The sequence below is a fragment of the Takifugu rubripes genome, chromosome 14 (genome assembly GCF_901000725.2).
Source record: "Takifugu rubripes chromosome 14, fTakRub1.2, whole genome shotgun sequence".
In the NCBI taxonomy this organism is placed as follows: Eukaryota; Metazoa; Chordata; class Actinopteri; order Tetraodontiformes; family Tetraodontidae; genus Takifugu; species Takifugu rubripes.
Window position 1 is genome coordinate 4,929,785 of NC_042298.1, and position 16,011 is coordinate 4,945,795.

Below are 16,011 nucleotides of genomic sequence, written 5' to 3' on the forward strand. Positions count from 1 at the left end.
GGTGAGACTAAAGGTGGTATTTCCAGGTGCCCACAGCTGGAGCGTGCTCATTGAAATTCCAGGAGGATTATTTGATTAAGAATTTGGGGCAAAGGGTTCACAGATTTGCTCTCACAGCTGGAACAAACTTTTAATGAGTGACTGTCAGGAAGCATCAGTGACAAAGTACATTATGTTGAAGTTTTTTCTTTGTGCCCCATTGGGGGGGCTATTTGAGAAGTGCATATAGGCAAGATTAATATGGAACAGTTGGAAAAGGCTCCACAGAGAGAGTTTAATAAAGGAGGAGGCTTAATCTGATTTAAGATGATGAGCTCCACCACGTACTTAATAATTACGTTTTCTGCTGTACAAGGAAGAAGAATGATTAATATTATTATTATAACCATCAGGTATCACTGCTATTTTATATTTTACAATGATAATCTAATGATTTAAAGTTGCATGTAGTGTAGAAGAGGAGTTTCCCTCCAAAACGAGATCCCTTTCATTCATATTCTCCAATCACCTCCGGGGCATTTTAAATGTTAACATTTATTTACTCATCAGACTGATGCTACCTGATTTGCAGGCTGCTTGATGCTGGATATGAACCCAACACACCACCGGGACCCACAAGAAACAGTCTTTGAGGGCTCCCTAGTTTATCTTTGCATAACACGCGTCCATTTGCAGGCTTTACTTTGCAGGAACACACACTGACTGGTCCCTTTTAAGGTTTTACAGGCACCCTGTTGGGTTCTGGAGTAGCAGGACTGGGTCCTTCTGCTCCCTCTCATGCATATGCAGCAGCTCACACGGAGTTTAATACACATCTTAACAAGTCCTTAATACTCTGTGGATTTATGAAAACTTTAAAATAAATTAATAAATTAGTCAAAAACGTCTTCGTTTAGCGATTTATTCGTTTTATCACGCACTTAATTATTAACCTGCGCTTCAGTGCCATGTAACATTTTTCTTTTGTGTTTCTTGCTTAAACAGCTTCGACAACATGTTTAAAGCAGCATATGTTATTCGGGAGGAGAAAACTTGAGTTTGCATCTAAAAATCCCAAATGTGGAGCAGCTCATTTTGGCATTGGCTTTGAAAACGCGCAGCACGGTTATTACAGTTGTATTAACGATCAACAACTCCTGTAAACGGTCTCAGGTTCTCTTTTTTGAAAATGACTTGGTGGTTCCAGGCGCAGGATCCCTGCTGGACTCTCAGTGGGCGAGTGAAGACATTTGTCCTGAGTGACGACTGAAGCGGCGGGGTGGCGACTAAAGTCAGATACATAGGAAAAAAGGGAGGGCATTAAAAGTCAAATTAGGAAAAGTAAGAAGGGTGAGTGTGTGTTGAAACCGGAGAGAGAGAGATAGAGTTGGGTCAGACGAAACCACCACCTAAAGAAAGTAGGGAAAACTTTTATTAGCGCCGGAACCGGAGGACAGCGAGCAACTGCGTCTTTACCAGTTTAACCAGTTTAAAAAAAAATCGGCGCAGCGAACCAGGAAACAACTGGAAGCCTTTCCCCAATTTTGAGAAGAATCTTCAACTCAAGTAAGTGTGTGAATCCAACGTTTCCCCCCATTTTCCCGTCTCCCCCCTTTTTTCCGAGGTTTTGTCACAGAGTCTGACTGTAAAATAACCACAGCGCGTCGAACCGCTTCACACGTGGCACGGAGCGCAAACCGGAGGGGGTCGGTCGGTCCAACCGGGAATGTCCGGCGAGGGGACATCAGGGAAAACGCGTGGGCAGAATGCGGGTGGAGGAAAAGAGGGTGGAAGGGTCGGCAAACCGCGCTCTTTTGGCACAGACCTCGGAGGCGCTCGCCTTCCTCTTTTATTGAGTGATAAACTCTCGCCTGCGTTTTTCCACGTGTCCCTAACAGGGACCGCATGGCTGTAGAATAATTATACTAATTTGTGGGACAGTAACCCCCCCGCCGCGGTAGGACGCGATGGTTTGGGGGAAATAAATATCCCTGACGTGTTTAAAGACGGCATTTAAAATCCGATAATGCAGGAATTAGGGGACAGTAGTCGCGTCAGTAAATAAAAGGAGAGGAAACTTTGTGTATACACGTTTATTTGGGTCATCTTTTAGAATAATGCATCTTTAAGTAATCTTCTGTTGGCCTAGATTAAAATTATTTTTTACACATAAGAATCTCGGTACGTTCATTTTACATCTATGTTTGTACTGTTCAAATGATTATTTATGATTTGCATCTAAATTATTCAGCATTATTCCATGTCTCTTTTTGCCACTGGAAAGAGATTGAGCATGAATACCCACCACTGTGTGGGGTTATTTTTATGGTCCCGTGTGGTTGAACATGTAGTTCTGACATTACGCACAGCACTTGAACGCGGCGGCTGACTTGCTCCAGCCCGACCATGCCAGTAACCGGACCCGGCCTGAGGTCATGCCTACAGAGAGACAGCTGTTGGCCGCCCGGGCAGCCTCGGGGGTTGCGTTTTTCGGACTCCTCAGGTGGGACAGGGGCTCCCAGAGCGTATGGTTTATTTTCTCTAAAACTTGTGAGAATAAAGAGTTTGCCTCACAGTCCTTTGTGTCCTGCTGAGGTTGATAAACACGACTGGTCAAGGTCAAAAGCGTCCCCGTGGGGAAAAAAGAGCTGGACAGCAAGGAGCCAAACATGAAAGAAATGACACGGACACGATGTTTTTAAAATTCCCACTGATTGCTGTGTCAATATCAAATACTCCTGCGCATTCCCACAATAAAGGATTCCATGGAGAAACATTGCATCATTCAGTGTCCAGAGCTCAGGTAAGCTCTATTTTGGGAACTTCTTTATATGGCACTCCTCCCAGATGAGCTTCACCGGCTCCGACTGCTCACACACACACACACACACACACACATGTTTCGCAGTGCTACAATAAAGACTAACAACTGTCTGTCAACTGTAAAAGACGTTTCCTTTCGGGGACGGTTGCCTGCTTGCTGGTCTTTGTCACGTGTTGACTTTCCTGTGTCACAACACCAAGTTAGCCCTCATTAACAAGGAAGCCTTACATTCATGACAGCATGCCAGCGTCCATGTAACCGCCACCGTGAACAAAACTGGAGGGAAGTGCAGAGGAAGACCGTTAGTTTGACGATGAAGACCAGCTAGAACGCGCTCCCCGACTGACTGAATGCCACAGTGCATGTGCAGCACCGACTTAGCAGCAATGTGTTGGCAACGTGTAGTTTTTTTGCTCCGCAACAGCGTAAATCCATCCCATGTGACCGCGGCCTGCATACTTGGGGCTGCGCGTCTCGTCTGAAAGGCTGCTGTGTCTGTGTACATTTCTTTGTCGAGTGTCTTTTGGCATAATCAGACGATTGTAAGTTTTAGATATAGGAACCATGGGAAATGTCCTTAAAACTGGTAATTTTTCTACAGAATGCATGCAAAAAATACATTTATGTTCTTCATTACTGTTATAAAACTGGTAAAAGACTTGAAAGACACAGTGGGATAGTGTGTGTGTGCGTGTGTGTGTGTGTACTGAACAGCCTTTCGACATGGGGTGTCACTTACATCGAAATCCTCCCTGTTCAAACTCTTTTCAGGACAAAAGCAGTTCAGTGGGCCATGGGTAATCGCATTATGTGCACGCCGTATAAGCACACACAAAGAGTCAAATCTGTCCTATTAGATCTCCCTTATTTCTCCTGTCACACACACACACACACACACAGAGGCACACGCTCTTCATTGACACCCTCATTAGGGACTACTCCAATAGTGTTTCCTGTCTGGGGCATTGACAGAAGCCCCTTCGCCTCCTTCCTGTCTCACATCAAACTGCTGAGATTTTTCCTCCCTCAGTTTGCACAGGTCACCCACAGAGTAGCTGAGATCTTGCTGATATACAGTATTCTAGGTGTGTGTTTGTGTGTGTGTTCTGGGTGATCGTGACCAACTTTATCGCACTCAGTCATATTATAGATTTCAGTCATATTATAGATTTTTCCAATTGTTTATACAGAAGTTGTGTTTGTACTCAGTTTGACCCTCTGTGTGTCTCAGCGACACAAACTAATGTCTTTTTTTAACTGATACAACCGCATTGTTCAAGATAGGGACACAGAAGCGCTCTGCATTATGCTCCGTGATGAAAATATGTGTCTCAGGGACGGTCCAGGGGGTGGAAGGTGTCAAGCGTCCTCCTGGCAGTTAGAAAACAATGCTAACTACAGCAGGAGGAAGTAAAAGAGAAATGCTGCAGGAGGGAAGCAGAACCTGCCATTTTAGTGCCACCGCTGAGCTACAAAAGCTAAATCGCAAGAACCAACGCAGAAAAAAAATCCCACTGCTAATGCCAACAGCAAACAAAGGTGCGGCGCGCTAACTCCTGGGTGACTGACAAACCAGACCAGTGGATGTCAGACACCTGCATAGCTGGCAACCCGCCAGTTAAGATTAACAACTGCCTTAATTGACCCTAACTTTCTGCCGCTGTCATTCTAATTGTGCCCTCCTCTCCCTCTGCCAAGCAGCTGCGATGGCGCCCTCTCTGGTGCAGGCCTACAGGAGGCGCTGGTGGATGGCGGTGACGGCGGTCCTGGAAAACCTCCTGTGTTCGGCTGTGCTTCTGGGCTGGGGATCGCTGCTCATCATGCTGAAGAGGGAAGGCTTCTACTCCCACCTGTGTTCAGGTAACGGCTGTGTGGACATTTAAAATATGGCATCACAACTGGAAAACACGCCGGCACTTCCTGGCACGCAAGCACACGATTTCAGGACACATGTGTTAAAGCAAGAGTAAAATAGAAGTAATCCTTATTTTAGCCCCATTTTGTTTAAAAAAAATGTCACAGAACAAACAGGTTCCTGTAAAACCTGTCTTCTCAATATTTGCTGACATTGGAGCAGACATCCAGGGAGAAGAGAGGGGCTCTTCTGTGAGTTTGTGTGTTGCATCACAGACGTGTCCCACAATGTCACTGTAGCAACCAGTCATGCTGGGGGGTGCAATAATTTACAGTGGGAATGCAGATACCCAATAAGAAGTGGCAGAACACACTGTACTGTGCCAGTCTGGTTCCCAGCATGGACCCAAGAGTCCAAATATTCCCCCGTAACCATGCCCCCCAACCTTCCTCACAGAGAACGATTCGGTGGTCGTGTCCTTGGGCAACTCGTCCTCGGGCGACGAGGTGGACGAGTGGCTCAGCTGTGTGGACCAGGAAGAGATGCTGAATTTGGGTTTCACCATCGGCTCCTTCCTGCTGAGCGCCACCACGCTTCCGCTTGGCATCCTTATGGACAAGTTTGGGCCACGCCCCATCCGCCTGGTGGGAAGGTAAAGTCATGGCCCGCACATCGCCAGCAGGGTGAAACGGCTCAATACACACTTCTGTATGCTGATCTATAATGTTCCCAGAAGACATAAACTCTATTTATCAGGAATAAATCACACTCAGCGGATGAGACCAGGCAACAGAGTAAAAATCTAGAACTGGAGAAAAGTCCCTGTCGGCTGTGACAGCGAGTTAATGGGGCTGTAGTAAAAGGGGAGAAAGAAGATGGACTACATTTCACAGATGGGCGTAGGAGGATTTTCCGGTAAATTCAGTAAATGTATGTTGTAGTGAAACATTCTTGCTTGGGTGTGAGAGTAGGGGAAATAGAAGTATGTAAATTATGCAGCCGCGTGCAGAAATAATGATCACAGAAGCTGCACGCACACACCCACGCACAAACACGCACAGGACGAGACACACCTTTTACTCACACTCACAGCTAGAGGCCATTCAGAGATCACACCGGTGTGCTGTCTGGAATGGAGGCGTTATCCTCTAAAACCCAGTGAAATACAGGCGTTCCAGTAACAGCAGCATGGTGGCTTTTTGTCTTCCAGCTCCTGCTTCGGTCTGTCCTGCGTCATCATGGCCGCCTCTGCCTACGACCCTCACGGTGAGTCCAAGCACGTGCTGAACAAACACCGTTCAGACAAACACAAGCGCTGTTCCCTCTGTTCTTGTTTAACATCAAACACGTTTCCCTCCATGATGAAGCACAGTAGTGCTTTCAGTCCCGCTGACCCACTTTACCTGTTCCCGAGGAGTAATGAACCTGATGTTGAGCCCTTTTTCTCCAGTAAAAATGTTCTTTTGCTGGACGTGAACTGCTGCAGCAAAGTCTCATCTACATTTGACAGAAAGTCAAATGAACCTTAGCAGCATTTGGAGGAGCTGTGATTGATTTGAGCTGTTAATGCATTATTTTGCTAATGTAAATGATAATATGGGCAGTAGCCCATAAAGTGGTGAGACTCAGACTACTTTTAACAGAAACGTTGTATCAGCATCTATTCTTCCAACATTAAGTGATGTTTTCTTTTAAAATAAACAGGAGGTGAGAAGTTTTAGATTAATATGATAACATGTATTAAATGTTAGGGGCCGTTAGGGCGTTTCATTAGGCTTGTTTTCCTTAAAACAGCACTTTTTTAAGTGTCTCTGCTTAGAGAGTAAATGCTGCTTTTGAGTTCATTGCATTTACAAATCTGATTTCATTTGCAGTGTTGTCAGCACTCATTTTCCTGGCGCTGTCCCTGAATGGCTTTGGAGGCATCTGCCTGACCTTCACTTCACTCACGGTGAGACACAACAACAAACAACAAACAGAGAAAAAAAGTGATATTTGAACAGCCCAGGTCAAAACTGACTGAAATTGCAGGTCTGCAAGTACTTTCCATGTGTTTACAGAGCTTAAATCTTGCTGTAACCTTGCCCCTCCCATCATTTAGAGCAGCCTATCTGGTATTTATAATTAACCCCGCTATGTGGGGTCTGTTACGGGCGCTGCAGCTAAAAGGAGGTTGTGTGTTCAAGGTCCTCGCTCATGACCATCACACCTGTGCCCCCTCCTTACGGTTCCATCAGTGGTGTTTTTAAATGTTTTACCGGGTGCAGTTTTTGGAGAATTTGTCACACGGTGGCTTTCAGATGACCCCCCCCCCCCCCTTTAGGTTCATGGGCCTGACACTGCAGAAAGATCTGTGCTGTGGTTACATAAGGAATAGGCTGGGAAAATACTGATCCCAGAACTAACGGGCTGGACGGTTTTAGTAGCTGAGGTTCTCAGTGCAGCCGCTTGTCACAGCTGAGGAAACATGCGCGTCGTGACTGGGAGCTGTGTTTGTTTACAGGCATGTGTATCAGCATGTGATGTGTCAGCTGGTACCATTATTATCAAGTGCGTTTCTAGTTGATACCCTGTGTGGGCATGTGTGTGTGTGTGTGTGTGTATCTAAGTTGTACATGAAGTCCCTTCAGATGGAAGAGCTCCAATTCACATTTCAGCCAATGGCCTCCTCTGGTTGACACACACCCTCCCTGAAGTCCCGCCCCCTCACCTCTGTTCCAAACCTTAAAGGCCACACTTTCCCTCACCTGGCTTCCTTCCTTCCTTCCTTCCTTCCTTCCTTCCTTTGTTCTTGTCCTCTTATCTTCCTCCCCCCTGCTGCCCTACAGTCAGCAGAAAATCCCCGAAAACCCCTTTTTTTTTGCAACCCTGCACAACTCGTGGGTGAGCAAGGAGATGAACGCGGACCAGATGTTTGGGATGATGAGCGTGGACGGACTTGGAATTACATAATGAGAAATTGAACCAAAAAAGGTTCAAATGCTAAACACATAAGTGCCAACCTGTTATCTCTCCTGACGTCTGACCTTGTCTTAAATGCCAGGAAACAACATGAAGTAACTGGCTTGAACATTATTAACATGAAAAAACAAACAGCTATTACGGGAATGAGCTGGTTGCACTGACTCAACAGTGACTGATTGTTTAAGCTTGCTCACAAGTTGTGTTCCCATTTTTGAGTTTGGAACCCTAACCAGAACCAGTGTCATGTTTCTGGGTATTTATACAGAAGGTTGTGTTTATGCCTCTGGCCGCCTGGTTTTAAAGGTGGCTTTTATTGTGGGAGGTTTGTTATTTGGTCAGGTGACGAGGGCGAGTGGGTGATGTACCCCGTCACGGTACAAATACAGCCCAGGAACAACTGATGGAACACGGCCCAAAACTTTGACCTGGCCTCTGAAACACCTCTCATCGTGGTCCAGTCGAATGTTATGTAATGGAACAGCGGAGAGAACAGAAGCTGACGGCCCACATGACCCAAGGAATCCACCCCCGGTGTCCTGCTGCCCGCTACCAGGGGACACACGCACACACAGGTCCCGTGTCCATTCCTGTGTCTTGACAATGTCAGAGCTGTTTTGATGGCTTTCAATCACATGCACACAAACTCTGTTGAGTAACTACCCTCCCATGTTTGTCCTGGTTTGACCTCAGTTCTGTTCCATTGGAAAAATAACAACAGCACCATTAAAGGAACTCCACACTCTTCACACACACACATGCACGCGCTCAGCTCACACCTACTAAGGCAGGACAGGACTCGTTCCTGCCTTTTTAGATTAGACCGCTCCACAAGCATTCCATTCCTTCTGTTCTGGGGCCATTTTAAGGCAAATAGCACTTTGTTCCTCCTAAATATGTGTCTTCCACACTTGTAGACCTCCATAATCTCTCCCATCTGCTCTGGAAACAGCCAGAACAGTGGAGAGCCAGCAGACAGCTGGATAGATCACAACATGATGCAGGTTTGGAGGCGGGGAGAGCCAGAAATCATTGAATTCTGTGTAAAATGATGGTCAAGAAATTACTTTATTGTTGATTATCAACAACTTTGTTGGGACTTTCTCTTTAGGTGAGCTTGATCATTCACATTTTTGAAGGGTTGCTTCCTTTTTTTTACCATATTTCCTCTATCAGCTCAGGTTCTGCCTCAGACCAGAGCGGCCGGTGACGTAATGCAAGGGTGCAGTTAGTAAATGAGAGGCCTGCAGCCGCACATCTCAGAGGCTGTCGTTGTTTTTCCAGAACATTTGATCTGGTTCCTAAAAAACTGCTCTTCCCGCCTTCCTTTGATCTTTCTAATGCATAAAAAATACACAAAATCAGCTCTCGGCTTGTCCATTGCAGCATGATAACCCGGTCATTATGGTTGCCACTGATCTGAAGCTTGGCTGTGTGTTTTTTTTGTTTATTTCCAAGTTCAAACGCTGTCAGAGAAGAGAGCATTGCCGCCTGCTGGAGTCTGGTCCCTGACACGCCTCTGTCATCACCCCGGTTAATTGATGATAGCGTCCATTGATTCACAGTGACTTTGTGTGAAACTGGAGCCGCGCGTGCGTCGCGCCAAGCCCGCGGGCCTCTGGGTTAAAGCCTTTGTCTCTCGTGGTGTTGTGGAAATCTGCGAGGGCTCAGGCGTCTGTTTAGGAGAACAAGCAGCGGAGATATGAATTGGAGGGAAGTGCCTGGTTGTAATAATCAGCGGTGGTTTAGAAAGATCCTGCTGGGATTTCCACAGAGAGGAGAGTCTGGTGGGGGGTGCACCTGTGGAAAGCCCTTTCCCCCCGGTTTTATTTTTTGCCCACTTCTTAGACTCGTGTTCCCCCGAGTTCTGCAGAACATCATCAAAAGCCTTTTTAAGCTGCCATTTAGCCTGTTCTTTCCAGTGATTAAGGTCTTAATTAAAGCCGGTGCCAAAGCCTTCCAACACCCGAGTGAGTGAGCACAGCAGGGGCTGAACTTATTAACTGTGACAGTTGAATGGTTTCACTTTTTGACACCGGTTGGCCCCCCTGCGCCCGACAAAAGTCCACATATCATTGATAATATCAACACTAGAAGTTTAGAGTCTCAAAATGTTGACCGCGTTCAGAATGATGAGGGAAAACAAGTCCTAAAAACAAGAAAGTGCAATTTTACCAAAGCCAGAGGGGTCTTCATGCACAGCCCTATTCTTCGTTTTCCACATAGCTGTAATATTTGGACATGTGTAAATGTAGGCGCTGCTGTCTCCGCTCACGTGTATCTGGTTCCGTCTGGTGGCATCGGCGGTCGGTGCATGTGCTGCATGCATTCCAGGAGTGAAATAAATATGTGTTTCATGCCAGAACACCGTGGTGAAAAACCACACCTGCTGTTGGCGCGCACACACACGTGCGCACGCTTCTCTGCCTCACATGTCGCCACGACACAGTGGCGTTGTTGCCTCTTGAGTGGGTCGACAGCTCACATGGCCGCAGAATATTTGCTCAAATGTTAGCGGGAGATGCGAGGTGTGAGTGTGTGTGTGTGTGTGCGTGCGCTCACAGGGCCACAGAGCAGCTGTGAAGTATGTGGGTTTCTCAGAAGCCCTGAATGAGGATGTGTTATCCATATTATGTTTACCTGAAAGTCTCTTGTGTGAGCTGTTGAAGTGACCCCATGCTTCGCACTAAAGTGCGCGCACACACACACACACACGCACATAGGCACACACTTTAACGTATAGCTTGCAGTCGCCACAGCTTTATCTCACATCCGGCCAACCGCCACACACGCGTATATCTGCATTCACACATAAGCCGTGAAGGCGTAATCTTTTGCATCGCACTGCACCCGTGAACCAACAGTAGCTCAAGGAATGTTCGGGCGGGGGTCACTCAGTTCTTCGACGCCCTCTAAAGGGCTGTGTAACCCGGGAAACTTGACCGTTCACTTTTGTCTCAATCCATCTTGCAGTTTTGGGGGGCATCGATGCCTGTGACAGGTCGTCCAGCTCTCGTCCTCAAGCAGAGGCAAAATTATGAAAGAATGGTATCGGTCTGGGGGACACAACTGCTTTTATTCAATGAAAATGGACACTGTGTGGTGAACTCTGACCCAGCGAGGAGATTAGGTGATGCTGGAGAAGTTTGGAAACCCATTGTGGGTTTGCCATGCATCACACCTAAAATCCCTCACATGTGATTTTATAATCACGATTGACCCATTTAAAACTCAAAGGACACTGGGTGCGTTGGTGCCACAATAGGTCATTGTTAAGGACCTAAGCTTCTTACAACTGTAAATAGGTCAACCTAATATATGTGTTAGTGCCTGGTGCCTGCCACCTTGTCCCCTTTGCTGTGTGTCATGAGTGCCCTCAGACTGGAGGCCGAAAAGCCCCCTGAAGGTCATCAAGGGCCGGTGTCCACATTTTTTAATCCTACCACCACAGAATTGTTGAAAAAGGGAGCTCGAGGAGGGTGGATGCTCCTAAGTTGGCTTAGCGCCACGTCTGAACCACGGCAAATGCCCAAACTGGGTCATGACTTGGTTCCTGTGTTCCTCAGGACATGACAGCTAATATTTTTAATGAGTCTGCTCTGCAGGGAGGGAGAAATGCAGTAGACCACAAACTCTGCAGGCAGGAACCGTTGGAAGAACCTTCTGAGTTTGGCTCAGTCCGGTGCAAGAAGTCTGCCCCTGCTGCTCAGACAGGCGAACTGCACCTGGTTTAAAGCAGACCTAATGTTACATTTTAACACTAAACGTCCCCCGTGAAGGGAAAGGGATGGAATTTGTCTTAAACTGTGTGTATTTGTTTTAGGGGTTTGACAGACACTGAACAAACAGAGTGCTAGTCTAATCTGTGGTGGTTTATTCTCTGCACCTGCAGCTGCCCAACATGTTCGGTGCTCTGAGCTCAACCGTCATGTCTCTGATGATCGGCTCCTATGCCTCCTCTGCTGTCACCTTCCCGGGGGTCAAGGTGATTTACAATATCTGTATTCCACTTTATATGTATATGTAACATAGCTTTGGTTCTCCTGCCGCCCACGCGCATGATTAAAGCACCGTCTGTCCCGTCCTCCCCCCAGCTGATCTACGACGCAGGCCTCTCCTTCCAGGCGATCATGTGGGGGTGGGCCGGTCTCGCCGGCTTCGTCTTTTTTAACTGTTTCTTCAACTGGCCCACAGAAGGCTTCCCGACCCCCGATGAAGTCGACTACAGGTCAGCACACCTGCCGCGTTTGTGAGGCGTTAGCATGGTGGGAGGGATTTGACACATCTGTGTGTGTTTGTGGCCTTCTGACAGCAAAATCCTCACAATGCAAGAGATGCCCTCATCAGACCAGAAGGCCACCGAGGAGAGGCTGAAGCAGAAGAACGGAGACCTCCAACACTCTTTAGAGAAACTTCCCAATGGTCCTGAGCCTGCGCCCAGTAAGTCATCAGATGGTCCTGTTTTACTTTCTTTTAGGAGAAATGTAGTTTCCATACGTGCCATGCATATTACACCCAGGCTTCTGGGTGGTGTAGCTAAGAGAACATCTTCTTCTCTCTCAGATTCCGTCCCTTTCCGACGGTCTGTCTTCTCTCCCATCTTCCTGTGGAGTCTGGTTACCATGGGAATGTCCCAGTTGAGAATCATCTTCTTCATGGGGGCGATGAACAAGATGCTGGAGTTTCTGGTCACCCACGGTGAAGAACATCGTAAGTGCTGAACCCTCAGCTGCCTTTCCAGGAAACCATCGATTTGAGTTGAGCTAATACGCCTGTTTTCCTGTCTCAGCATCAGAGCAGCTGGTAATCGAAGCAGAGGAGAAAGGTGGGTGGTGTCAGCAGCTGGGGGGTGCTGGGGTTCTCCTGTTGTTCTTGTGTCTGACCCTCCGCTTCTCTCTTCAGTCAGTTTCTACTCGTCCATGTTCGGCACCCTGCAGCTGCTGTGCCTGGTCACGTGTCCGCTCATTGGATACATCATGGACTGGAAGATGAAGGAGTGTAATGTGGAGGGCAACTCTGGCACGGAGAAGAGGTACGCCCAGCATTGCTCACGGGGCAGTTACTGGTATTTGTGGGCTGATGGGTATTTTTAGTTTTCTGAAGAACAAAACCATAAATCAGCTGTGTGTCTTCATCAGTGGGTCCAAAAGAGACCCGAAGATCCAGAAAGTGACCAACGCCATGCGGGCCTTCATTCTCACCAACCTGCTGCTGATTATCTTTGGAATCTGCTGCCTAATTGACAGCCTCCCCCTGCAGGTAACACACACACACACACACACACACTGAGTGTACACACATGACTGATATTAATCATTGGCTCTTTTCTGTTTCCCTCCTCCAGATCTTGACTTTTATCCTCCACACTATGGTCCGAGGCTTCATCCATTCCTGCTGCGGGGGCCTTTATGCTGCCGTGTGAGCGCTCTGGACATGATGTGTAACACAATCGGGCCGGGGGAGACCTGTAGTCACGCAAACTGTCTCCCACAGGTACCCATCCAACCACTTCGGCACGCTGACGGGCCTCCAGTCCATGATCAGCGCCGTGATCGCCCTGCTGCAGCAGCCTCTCTTCATCATCATGGTGGGGTCGCTACATGGAAACGCTTACTGGGTGAGTCAGACGCACACACACGCACACACACACACACACACACACACACATATACAGGAGTCTTGCATGTAAATGGAAGAACAAAGTGTTTCAGGCGGTTTTCCTGACGACACAGTTTTATTTGATTTAATTACCATAAACAGCACCGACACGCTGTAACTCCGGCGTCCTCTTTCAGTTAAACTTCGGCCTGCTCATCCTCTCGCTGTCCGGTTTCCTGCTGCCGGCTTACCTGTTCTACCACCGTCGAAACCTGATTAGGGAAAAGGCGGCCCGCGACAAGCACGCTGCGGGACCGGAGGTCGAGGCACTGAACCACGCTGGGGCCAACGGTTGCAAACCTCAAAGCAACGGCCTGACCGCCGTGGAGGCTTAGATCAACGCCACGGAGACGACAATCGCTACAAATGTGTTCTCATGAGCACCACCACCAGTTTTAATTCTTCGTGGCCAAGTGCTGGTGCACGATTTATCACCACAAGCTGCATTCAGAGCCGATTTCAGATTAGTTTAAGGTTTGTGGTGTGAATCCTGTCCACCCCCAGACCTGACATCACCATCCTATAGGATGGTGGATATTGCAGTATTATATATTGCAAAACTTTTTGTCACCTTAACTAAATTTCTAGCGCAACACTTCTGCGTATGATGTGTTCGATCTAATGTTTTTTGTTTGGTCTGTTCATCTCACTTCTGTCACAAACAGACTGACACGAATGTTCTGTTGTTCCGAAGACGCCGTGGCGGGTAACACTGGGTTACAGGTCGTGCTGGTCTTTGGTAACCACACAGAAGGATAATTAGCAGCTAAAAATTAGCTTTACGTGTTTATGAGTGAATGTTGTATGCTCTGATTGATCCCTCTACCCCTGCCACTATCTTAAACACCAGTTTATTTCTTTTTTGGGGGGTTTTAAGTCCATAAATTTGTAATTGTGTCGCATCACCTTTGCTGTACCGACCTCACCAGAAAGTGGATGCGTAGCGCCATCTAGTGGGCTGGGAAAATATTTGAATTTTTATTCTGCAGCCCAAAGATCCAAGTTTGTTTTAGCAAAATTCACGAACAATTTACCATCAGGTCACAACAATAGTCAAAATTGTCAAGTTAGTATGAGCCAAAGCCATAGATTTTACAGACAAGCACATGCCTGCGGGCACAGCCCCGGGTCAGTTATCACAGTACTTGAAATAGCATCAAAACATTAATCTCAACTGTTGCTAACACCAAAGAATAACTTAAATGCATTAGCAATGTTACATGTGTTGCACCTGTATTGTTTTAAAACGTGTGAGAAATGAAGTAGTTCTTTGTGCTGTTTTACTGCACTCCGTTAAATAAAAGCTACAACTATAATTATACATATTTATAAATAACACTACTACACCAACTCATGCTGTCATTCAGAGCCGATGGACATCAGACGTCCTGCCTGTAGATATTCAGTCATTAAGGATTTTTCCTAGAGCTCGATGCAGATGCAGTGTGTTCGCTGCAGATGTTCGCTGTAGTTGTAGAGACACATCTACCTCCTCTGTATCTGTGCTTAGTCTCTCTGCAACCGAATCACCTGACGGTCCATCGGTTTCATTGTCATCGTACCTGAGGAAATATTGTGAGAACCGGATATTTCAAGTCGTGCCTTCATGCCCTCACATACTCGGATTTTTTTAATGTATGAATATAGGAAAGATGTGATGGAAAACTATGAGTAACCGACACACAGTGTGTGCGAATGTTACGAAACACTTTGTACTGCTTTATGCACAGAGATGTGTGTGTATAAAATATGTATTTAAGTGTCTTTTATACTCTAGCTTCAGTAGCGTTGAAAAGGGAAGTATTTGTTCAACTATCCTATTCGTCATTTTGTAGTAAGATAATTAAAATAATAGAAATGAATTAACGTTGGTGATTCAGCGGGTGTCCAAACTTTGCCAGTTTTTTTTTCTCCCTTCCTTTTCAAAATCACTGACATGTAACAATCAAATTGTGTAAATACAAATGTGTTTTTCTGGTTTTCGTGATGCATTCAGCTCGCTTCATTGACGTAGGCGTGTACAGCGTTTCTGCCTCATATTCAATAATTTGTAGATCAAAAGAAAATGGCAGAACGGGCTTTGATGTGTTCTGACTACAGCTACGCTTTGATTTCCATATTAAGACAGGAAGATTCTTGTCACAGATTGAATTTGTTGCTGCTTTTTTTTTTTTAGTAGTTTTTAATGCTTGCCTGATGTATTAAAGACTCGGTGCCTGAAGACTAAACGCTGTTTAAGTAGACGTGGAAGATGTGAAGAATGATGAACCTCCCTCTGTAAACAAAAGCCATGTGCGGGGACTGTTGCTAGGTGATAGTACTGTATCTCACGTTTCCTCAGTACACCCAGGAGCAAATGAATAGGAATAAGCAACAGCATCAGTCCTGCAGCAAGAGTTCGGTCACCTTCTTTCAGATCATATTTCTATAACCCGTTTTGCTGATCTAGACCTAATCTGTGTTTGACTTTGATGGCTTTGAATGTTGCTTTTTGTTTTGCTGCAGAGGCCAAAAGAACCAGGATCCAGCACCCCCCCCCACCCCACGTGCTAGTCTTTAGGCCTCTGCTGTGGACGCGATTGTAATCATGGCATTAAAGCTGAAATTAATCATGTACAGCAGCTCCTCTGTGTGCTCCTAGTGTTGCTACGTCTCCATAAATGTACTCGTGTTTAATCCACATACTCTGCTTGTGCCTTTGATAAATAAATGTATGATTGGACAGAAGGTTCTG

At 46.5% G+C, this 16,011-nt stretch overlaps 1 protein-coding gene across 2 annotated transcripts; it reads left to right on the forward strand.

The window, feature by feature from the left end:
• Positions 1-1,251: 1,251 nt before the first annotated feature.
• slc43a1a (solute carrier family 43 member 1a) lies at positions 1,252-16,004 on the forward strand. 2 transcript variants are annotated; one of them, XM_029846895.1, is made up of 15 exons: positions 1,252-1,545; positions 4,502-4,663; positions 5,115-5,310; positions 5,869-5,924; positions 6,533-6,609; positions 11,512-11,604; positions 11,714-11,847; positions 11,932-12,059; positions 12,183-12,329; positions 12,409-12,444; positions 12,522-12,651; positions 12,758-12,878; positions 12,964-13,037; positions 13,113-13,236; positions 13,415-16,004. In XM_029846895.1, exons 2-15 carry the CDS (start codon positions 4,510-4,512, stop codon positions 13,610-13,612), a joined length of 1,668 nt encoding a protein of 555 aa, XP_029702755.1. In that variant the 5' UTR covers positions 1,252-1,545; positions 4,502-4,509; the 3' UTR covers positions 13,613-16,004. The 2 variants fall into 2 exon arrangements, with proteins under 2 accessions (XP_029702755.1, XP_011608897.2); XM_011610595.2 differs by having other exon boundaries at positions 1,254-1,545; positions 4,505-4,663.
• Positions 16,005-16,011: the final 7 nt, after the last annotated feature.

Excerpts from the sequence above, each read along its gene's own strand:
- slc43a1a (XM_029846895.1), top strand. The coding sequence starts at position 4,510 with ATGGCGCCCTCTCTGGTGCAGGCCTACAGGAGGCGCTGGTGGATGGCG. Across the intron at positions 11,605-11,713 it reads TCACCTTCCCGGGGGTCAAG|CTGATCTACGACGCAGGCCT; the intron begins GTGATTTACAAT and ends TCCTCCCCCCAG. Across the intron at positions 12,445-12,521 it reads AATCGAAGCAGAGGAGAAAG|TCAGTTTCTACTCGTCCATG; the intron begins GTGGGTGGTGTC and ends TTCTCTCTTCAG.